This window comes from Sceloporus occidentalis, unplaced genomic scaffold (genome assembly GCF_023333645.1).
Source record: "Sceloporus occidentalis isolate IW3139 unplaced genomic scaffold, rSceOcc1.0.p SCAF_1, whole genome shotgun sequence".
Taxonomy (NCBI): Eukaryota; Metazoa; Chordata; class Lepidosauria; order Squamata; family Phrynosomatidae; genus Sceloporus; species Sceloporus occidentalis.
Genome location: NW_028316981.1, coordinates 116,573,446 through 116,583,133, shown reverse-complemented (window position 1 = coordinate 116,583,133; position 9,688 = coordinate 116,573,446). Strand labels below are relative to the sequence as shown.

Below are 9,688 nucleotides of genomic sequence, written 5' to 3'. Positions count from 1 at the left end.
ACAAAGGAAGACTGGAAAGAGAAACAGCTGAATTAGAATATATCCACAAACGAATCCATCTGCAACGGGTTGAATGGGAACAATGGCTTCATGGCACACCATAGATAACACTGGTTAAGACAAGATCCTGGATTTTCGCTGCTTATCCTTAATCTGAAATGCTCCTGCCCTCTTCCAGCGGGGCCAGTTATTAAATTAATAGTGGTGCTTATTTCATAGCGTTTCCTTTTGTAAGAATTTGCTTGTGACAGACTACAGAGTGAATTAAAAGGATGGAAGGAGGTCATTAGCTGAACATTGGCTGGCTTTAGCTCCAAGGTGTCTGCAATGCCTAAGTATAACTGACCATACTCCCAGGAAAGATATCCGCGTCAGCCATATCCTTAGTTACGATAACATGAAGAAATCCACAAAACAGTGATACCTTTATGGGACCACCCAAAATGCACAAAATACTCGGTGCAAGCTTCCAAAGCTCCACCAGCTCCTTCACCAGGCAAAATTTCCAAGGTGTTCTGCCTTCCTGATGAAGAGGCTGGTGGAGCTTTGGAAGCGTGCGTCATGCACCCTGTGTGTTCTTAACCCCTTTGCTCGATGCAGGAGCCTGTGGAGCTCCCAAAGTCTGCACCGTCTATTCTGTGCCTTCTGGCTGGCCTCATAAAGGCAGCCTGCCCTGTTCTGTGGAATTGGGGGGAAAGTCCATCGCTAAGAGCAGCAGCACTGGCAGCAGCACTAGCAGCAGCGCCTGCGCCTCTTTCCCTAGTATTCATGGCCCAGAGGACGAGGGACGCGTGCTCTCTCCCTCGGCGCCCCGCCCCCTCCGACCTCCGCGAGGAGGACGCGCTTCCCTCACTGCGCAGGCGCCGAGTCCCCCCCGCCTCCCGAGGCCGGCACTACACTTCCCGGCATGCCCCCCTCCTCGCCGCCGCCACCGCCGCCGCCTCCTCCTCCGCCTCCATTCCGGAGCTGGCGGAGGAGGGAGGTTGCCCCTAGTCGGGCAGTGGCCCCGAGCGAGCGGGGATGGGGGGCTGCCTCTCCTCGCAGGCGGCGGACGACCTGTCGCTGCTCAACGACTCCACGGGCGACGGGGCCAGCCTGGGGCCTGGGGAGGCCACCCCTCAGCCGCCGCCGCCGCCGCCGCCCGCCTCGGCCCTGCCGCCCCCCTACCAGGTACCTGAGTCAGGCCCAGGAGGGTCACGTCCGTCTGCCCCAGGGGGGCTTTGATTGAGAGTTCCTGCATGGCAAGGCATGGGTGGCCCTTCTTGGGGTCTCCTCCACCTCTGTGATTCTATGGTTGCATCCACACTGGGGAAATAACCCGGTTTGGCATCGTTTTAGCTGCCCTGGCTCAAGGCTATGGAATTCTGGGAGTTGGAGTATGTTGCGGGGCCCAGAGCGGAGCTCCAGCTCCCAGAATCCCATAGCCTTGAGCCAGGCAAAGAGAAAGAGTTAAAGAGGCAGAGTGCTTCCAGGAGAGGCGTTCCCTTTTGCCCCTGGGCCCTGCCATCTTTATTTATTTGACTGGGGGGGGTCTCAGACAAGGGGCTCCTTCTCCCCCAGGCAGCCTTCCTGCGTGGCCTCCTTGCTCCTCCTCTGCAGGAAAATGGGCTAGGAAGGAAAGAAGGGTGGGCCTGAGGAGGCGGAGGGGCCAGTCCCTTGCCCCTTGCCAAGGCATTGCCTCTCAGCATTTAGAGCTGAGCTTGTGGTGGACATTGGAAAGAAAGGACTTGGAACTGTAGGGCTGCATCCACACTGCAGAAATAGTCCAGTTTGACACCACTTTAGCTTCCACACCTCAGTGCTATGGATTTTGGGCAACGGTAGTTTGTTGTGGCACTTTGCTCTGGCATGACAAACTACCGTTCCCAGAATTCCATAGCACTGAGGCGCGGAGGCTAAAGTGGTGTCAAACTGGACTATTTCTGCAGTGTGGATGCAGCCCAGGCCACCTGAGGCAGAGGCAGCCTGATTTCAAAGGTCTGTCTGGGAAACAGAAAGTTGGCAAGGTGCTTTCTAAGAGCAAGGGCCACTTGTACTACCCATGAAAAGACACTGCGCACATACCATTCTTTCCCCCTGAACAGATCGGTTGTGGTAAGAAAGCAGATGGGGACAGGGAGGACATACAGCCGGGTTAGAAACAAAAGAGAACAGGGCTTGGACCCCTGGTTTGTTCTGTATTTGAGAGAGAGCAATTGCATTTATTAGTCTAGTTGGAAACACCCTAAAATCTCAATGCTCCCTCTGCTGTGAATTGCTTTACCTACAGTTTGGGGCGGGGAGCAGGAGTTGGAAGCGATATATCCAAGCTGCTCTTAGGGCACAATTAAAAATGTAATGTGTGAGTATTATAACAGGCTTGAAAATACATGAATACATTTGTCAGGAGTCCAGATCACTTGCAGTCCTTATCAAAGGTACACTGGTAGGAATGGCTCTCACACTAGACAATGTCAAACAAGCCTCAGTCAGTTTCACTGACTGTAAGGATAAAGGGCATGATTCAAATATAATAAAGCCATTTCAGATGCCTACGAGGAAGTGGGCATAGCATTTCCATGATCAGAGATGCTTCTCTAGCCCTGCTTGGCTGGATAGATAAAGTGAAAGCACAAAATCTGAGAAACTGGATGGGTCACTCTGTAGCTTCAAAAACAGACAGTTTGAATAAAAAATGAAGTTGGACAGAAAGAAACTGTAGTGCAGATCACTCTGGGAAATGTTTGTGAAGGAGGCAAGGTTCTATGTCCCGCCTCATAGTTTAAGGCTATGGCGTAGGCTGTATGTTTTCTCTTAGTGTCTGATGCTCTTGTACCCTTCCTATTGAATGTGCAGAAGACTGACACCAGCCTGTGATATCTAAGGAGGCTGAGTAAAGTTCTGATATGCTACCGTCTTTGTCAAACAAATGTCCTAGAACACACATGATAGTTTGGCCTCATGCTTCAAACAGTCATCCCTGTACCTCTGAGCTTTGCTTTTTATGATATCTGAGACTTGTTTTGGAGCAATTTTATGTTTCTCCTGCATGTTGCCTTACTTGAAGGGCAGCATTCTTCAAAATGGAGAGGCCAATCTGTGAAGGAAGAAGAAGCTGGAAAGACTAAAGTAAAGGAGCTGGGCACCACTATAGCCTTAATTGCAACTTTAAGGAAGGGATGAGCAATGCAAACAGTGTTTCATTTATACAAAGAGCAAAGGAATGGAATGAAACAATAGATTTTCATCCTTCTTAAAGTACCAGAGTGGACCTTACCAAAAGACTGAGCAAATTATTCACAGTAACTATTAAAAATCTCAGATTTGCTGCTGAAACTGATAAGTGACATATTAGTTAAATAAAAAGAAAGTATATGTAATTAATCACTACAGCATGTCATGAAGCCCAATAGCAGAGGGTTTTTTTTTTTGTTATTTTTAAAAGGTTAGATATACACATGAAGGTAGCTTTTGGTGGCAACTGCCTATTCAGAAGCAGCATACCCACAGAATGTCAGGTGATAGATAACAAAAATAGGAAGATTATGTCACTATCATGCTTTGCTGTTGAACATCTTGCAGCTTTGGGCTGGCCATTTGCAGACAAAATGTTGATCTCAGGAAGCCTTTGGTTTCAGTCAGTATTGTATTGCTCTTTAGTATCGCTAGCCACTAGAGACCAAGAATGAACACAGGGGAGAAAGATATAGTGGTGTGTGAAGGAACTGTAATATCTGTGTGCCAACACTATATATTACTGAACTACCTCTCAACCCAGTATTCTAGCTATACTCTCAGAGTGGGGTGTGGGTGGGAAACTTGAGTAAATTGGTCCTTCAAGGATCCTAAAACCTGAGCATGTAGAAAATGAACAAGCTTATAATGCATGTGCAGATCACATTCTTCTTGATGAGTATAGGCTGGCTGAATCTCCTGGAAAAGCTTCAAATGCCAATCAAAAACATATAGTACTATGATTTAACCCCTCTCAACTACACACTGATGTTATCTGGCCATTTCAGTTCTGCATATACTCAAATGTTAATTATTTGTTTACATGTAAATATAGGATTTTTAAAGATGGCTTCACTTGTCACATTTGAAGAAATAGGTTGAATTTGTAGATCATTTACTAGATTACTATTTGTGAATAACACCATTTGATTACTGGCTGATTATGACACTAGCATAAACTCATCTAGTTGCTTTTCTGACTTTCCAGGAACATGCACCTATTCCTGTGTATCACCCAACACCCAGCCAGGCACGTCTTGCTACCCAGCTTACTGAGGAGGAACAGATCCGTATAGCTCAGAGGATTGGGCTAATTCAACATCTTCCCAAAGGAATCTTTGATCCAGGCTCGGAGCCATCAGAAAAGAAAATCAAAGAGTATGTTTTCTCCATGCAATGCTCTGTATTTATCCTATTAGCTCAGGTTAAGTCCTGCAAACCCCCCCCCCCCAAAAAAAATAATTATTAGCTAATTGATGCATAAATAGCCCTTGTACTTCATTGACTTGATGAGCAGCAAATTTGCTTTAAAAATATAAAAGAAGTATATTGTGCTGAATCACTCCTGTCACAAAACCTACGGTACTTTCTACCCTAATTAAAAAAAATCACCTTTGTTCTAAGGCACTGTACTAGCTTGTACAGGCTAAGACGTTCAAAAAGTAATTTATGTTTTACTTGTACAGTCGCCCCTCCATTTTCATGGGGATCCGTTCCAGACCCCCTGTGAAAATGGAAAATGCTGATATGTTGCTCGCGGGCAACATCCCATTTTGTCCCCTTCTGTTTGCTGCCCGCAAATGGGCGAGGGATGCGGATTTAAAGTCTATGAAAATGGAGGGGCAACTGTATTTGTGTATCCTATGCTATATTATAAAACGGGGTGGGAATCATGTAGAATCATTTTCCAGATGCAGTGTGTGCCTTCTTGAAGTTAAAGGTGCAGAATTCTTGAATTACTGTAGTGAGTACTTTAAGAAAAGGATAGAAAATTGCCTAAAAACTGGAAATGAGTAAAGTTGCTATAGAGCAAACTAGGATCTCAGGAAAGCTGGAAGGGCACTTCTAAAAGATCTAAGTGTGCACAAATTCTAGATACCCTCAGCAGGCTTGCATTCTGCATTTCTTAGCCTCAAGAATTAGATTTTGCTCATTTGTTCAACCAAAACATATAGGAAGGAAATAAATAAGCCCAGGTTGTTTTATGTCAGCAGTCTTAGGCAAAATAACTGGGCGTCCTCCAATGCAGGCCTAGTCACCTAGTGAGATGGAGGTGCACTTCTGAATCCATGATCTCTTCTTCCCATTCATGCTCATTCATGTTTCAGAAAGAGTTAGTGTGATGAGGCTAAGAAAATGTAGCTTGCCTAAGAATCTGAATACATGGCAGAGGTACAGCTTGAAACACAAACCCATTTGTTTGAACCCACAGGTTTCTCATTTAGAATCCCCACACTCAGCCCCCAAGATCCAGTCAATTTCTCTGTATGTACATGAACTCCCTATTTTTTCTTTACTCCATCAGGAAAACCCACAGGATTTCCTGTCCCTTTCTCTTACTCTGAAGAACCCTCCAAGCCTCTGTTTCTCTTTCTTTCCCCCAGTATTGGTTTACATTCCTGCACCAAGCCCTCTGTTTTTTCTGCTACACATTTGAGTCACCAACTTCTCACTTCCTCACTTTCTTTTCTCTCTTGTGTGTGTGTGTGGGGGGGGGGGGGGTTGGTTCACTCAGGTGTGTTTTCTTCCTCTCTCATGCGTACACACACACACTTATTCCCTCCTGCTGTCATAACCAAGCCTTCTAGCAGGCCGCAACAGAATCCATACTCTTTCCTTATTTTTCCCAAGCAGCTAGGAAAACTTCATAGTGAAGGATTGGCCTCAAACAGCAGCTATGCTTGCTTTCCTGTAAATGAATGCACATGTAGCCCAGGGGTATGCTGAAGGTCAGCATTTTTCTGTGAGATGCTCCCAGATATTCCTTTTTTTAAAAGTTTAAAACTGTGAGTTATCAGTGTAACATTTTGCAGTAGGCAACATAGTTCATCCATGGGCACCACACTGCCTGCTCCCAACCTACTCTGGGGAACCTGTGGTCATCTGGATGTTGTTGGATTTCCAAATCCCATCAGCTCCATCCAGCAGCCATTTGCTAGGATCAATGGAAACTGTAGTCCTAACATATGGAGGGCCACAGGTTCCCCAACTCAGCAAAGCAAACTCATTTTTTGTTTGATTCCTCCTGTAGCCCAAACAACATGCCCAAAACAAGAGCTAAATATCAGACTTGTAGAAATCTCAAGGTTAAAAACAATTACACTTGGTTGAGAGAAAAATCTAGTGAGGACCGTAAATATTCAGTGGGCAAAGAATTATGACTGTTGGGGGGGACATATAGTTGGCCCTCTATTTTTGAGGGGGATCTGTTCCGCCCCCTCTAAAAAACGGAGGCTCACGCATACTCAAGCCCCATAGGATTGAATAGGGTGTGCCCCAGGGTGCGCACAGCATTGAAAATATTGGAGGTTGTCCCTCCGCTGATATTCAAGGTCCCGGATCTCAGACCCATGAGTTAGGAGGGACAACTGTAGTTAGAGCAGGGGTAGAATGGTATACCCTAGGAACAGACTGGCAAACTTAACAGAAGGGAGTATAGCCCTGTGATGCTGCTACATTGGGACATCATTTGGATGTCATATAAACTACGCTCAACCAAGAAATACTGAGGCCTGTAGCATTGTTTGAAAGAAATGTAGGGTAAGCTGGTGCATGGCTTATTCTTTAATTGCATAGCTGAACTTGCCACAGAATGCATGAAATGTGAGGGGGATGTGTTAAAGCCATCTTAGGGTCTTTATATTAACGAGCCCATTTTTTTTCCTCCTCTGCACTCCAGGTGTGTGATCTGCATGCTGGATTTTGTATATGGAGATCCCATCCGGTTCCTGCCCTGCCTGCACATCTACCATGTACACTGCATTGACGACTGGCTGATGCGATCATTCACTTGTCCCTCTTGCATGGAGCCAGTTGATGCAGCTCTACTGTCCTCCTATGAGACTAACTGAGGTGGCTGTGTGCCCTGCTCTTGTTAATGCTTCCAGGAAGCGGTTGTGTGGGGGGCTGAGAAGCAGCATGCTTTTATTTGCACACTTCTGGGATACACCAAAGAATCCTATGGCATAGAACCTGCTCCCAGCCCCAAGGATAACACACAGCCATTCAGGTTCGCTGACTGTAATAAAGGCTGATGTGTCATATTTGAGCATTGTATGCAGGGGGGAGGATGGCAAGGCTGGAGCTGTCCTTCCATTCCACCCATATTTTTTAAAAAAAGAAGATTGCTGTTTGAAGCTATTTCCCTGCCACATACTGAATCTGCAAGTACATTTTTCCTATGGTACTGCATGGGACTTTTAAACTATTACCCCTGCTACCAGTGATGAAAACTTGACTCTCATAGGAAACATCTCAGACCTTTAAGTCTAAAGGGAGTTGTGGCAGAATAGGGTGGGGAGTTAAAAGTTGGTAACGTTTGGATGTTTCTTTTCAGCCTTCTCCCTTTCACCCTACAAAGAGAGTAGTGCTTCACTGAAATAAGGCAGCAGCTTTGTTTAGATCTTGACCATTATGGGAGGATTTCCCCCCAGTTGGAGCCATGTTGAAGTGGAGGAAACCAGCCTATCGCCTTCCTTTGTGGGGTAGCATGCGACAGGGACATTGCTGTGACAGGAGGCTGATTTGATCCTGTAGCTTCAGAGGCAGAGTGCTTCTGTTTAAAGGTTGGTGTTTCAGCTGAGAGTGAAGGAGACTCTTCCCTTGCTCTCTTCTGCTTTTAAAGGTTTTTTTCTCAATTAGGAGGGGAATTTTTATCCACTCTGAGATGCAGCATGGCACTTCTGAAGACTTTATGGCACAAGCAGATTCCCTGCTAACATACTCAAGTTTATATCAATCCACAGCATCAGTATGTTTTATCTGGTCACATGAATAGATGAGAGTTAAAGGGGGAACAGAATGTTTTTTCCTCTCACAATTATCATTTGACTGCAGTTAAGTGGATTTTGAGGGAAGTCTCTCACCAGCCTTTTCTCTTGGTGACTCTTCACAACCACACTATTGACACTTAGATTTCTTGGCATGCTTATAAGGTGAGAGATGGGCAAGTATCTTGTAAATAACAATTTTTAATAGAAAGTTGTTTATTCAATACAGTAAACACCCATTCTATAGACTGTGGGTAAAAGCATATGAGTACACTTTTAAAAAGGGTGAAGGAATTTTGCTTGTTACCTGTTTGTTCTGTTCGCCTTACACCACTTCAAGTGAAGACTCTTGTCCCATAGGAAACTGCTAGTGCAGTCTATTAGTTAGTGCCATGCAGCTAGCCCACTATTTGGAAAAGCTTCTTAGTCATGCTCTGTTTATTGCCTTGCAAGTGGAGAAGCGTGAAAGTGCTTTTCTGATTATGTATTGTCCTTAACAAGGATCTAGCACTTGAGAGGAAAACTAATGTACATTGCATTCAAATGGAAATAAAATAATTGCCTACAGTCCCTTGGACTATGTATGTGGGATAAGGCAACTGCTCAGTTCCCTTCCATCAACGTTTCAACTGAAATAAATGTGAGCAGAACCTGCCAAGGAAACTACTACTGGTCAACATCAGCTATTCTGGTTTTTGTTTTTGTAATCCAAAGTTGAAATAGGGGATAATTTCTTATCGAGAGTCAGAATTAAGGGCTAGTCAAAACTAGTCAAGTTACGGATAATTTTAGAGTAATGAGATTCTGTGCCAAAACTTCAAGCCATCCTCTGGAACCCATCCTTCATTTCTTTTGACTCAAGAATGCCTATCATGCTCTTGGGAGCATGTGGGGCACCCACATCATGATTTAGAGAAAAAGGGCTTTTTTCAACAAAGAGAAAAGATGGAGACATGGGAGGGTTACATGCAGCCCATGGACCACATTTTCTCTATCCCTTTCTTGGGGGGAATTGCTAGGGGTTGAATAATAGCACTGGCAAGGCCAGCCTCAAAAAAGGAGTTCAGATATTTTTTTCCCTCTTCATTTTCATTATCCAACAAAATACAAAATTTGCAACCAGTGATATCTTTATTGGGCCAACTCCAAAGCTTCCCTTATTTCCAGCTTGCAGTGACTGACGAATCCAACGGACATGCTATGTGCCCAAGTCCTGCCTTTGAAATAAAGCTGTTCGGGGTTTGATGAGCATTGAGATAAAGACTTTAGTACAGATCCCTGAGTTTTCAAATGTCTGTTCTCTCCCTGAAAACAGTCTTAGCTGTGTGCATCACATAGACAAAGACTCTTGATCAAAGTAGCCACAAAATATAACATAAGAATGTAGGCATAGGTCACAATGTATTGCTTAAGATGGCTGTCCTCAAGGATAGGAAATACCTTACTGTGTTACACCTTACTGCCCTCCAACTATACTCCTCATTCTCCTCCTGGAGCTTTGATCAAATTCTCTGAAAGTATGGAAGAAGCTGGAGGGTGTGTCTCTACAGGTACAATGGCCACCCATGTTATGGGGAGAATAAGAGGAAACTGCAAAGACAATTTCGCAGAATGTCATTAAGTGTTCTTTCTTTGCAGGCCCAGCTTAGTGCCCAATATCAAAGATGCTTGCTGGAAATTACATTTTTCCCCCTCTGGTAATTCAG

At 44.9% G+C, this 9,688-nt stretch overlaps 1 protein-coding gene across 1 annotated transcript; it reads left to right on the top strand.

The window, feature by feature from the left end:
- The first annotated feature begins 906 nt into the window (after positions 1-906).
- Positions 907-8,648, top strand: LOC149321986 (RING finger protein 11-like). Its single transcript, XM_089532385.1, has 3 exons — positions 907-1,170; positions 4,202-4,371; positions 6,893-8,648. Exons 1-3 carry the CDS (start codon positions 1,021-1,023, stop codon positions 7,062-7,064), a joined length of 492 nt encoding a protein of 163 aa, XP_089388511.1. The 5' UTR covers positions 907-1,020; the 3' UTR covers positions 7,065-8,648.
- The last annotated feature ends 1,040 nt before the right edge of the window (positions 8,649-9,688 follow it).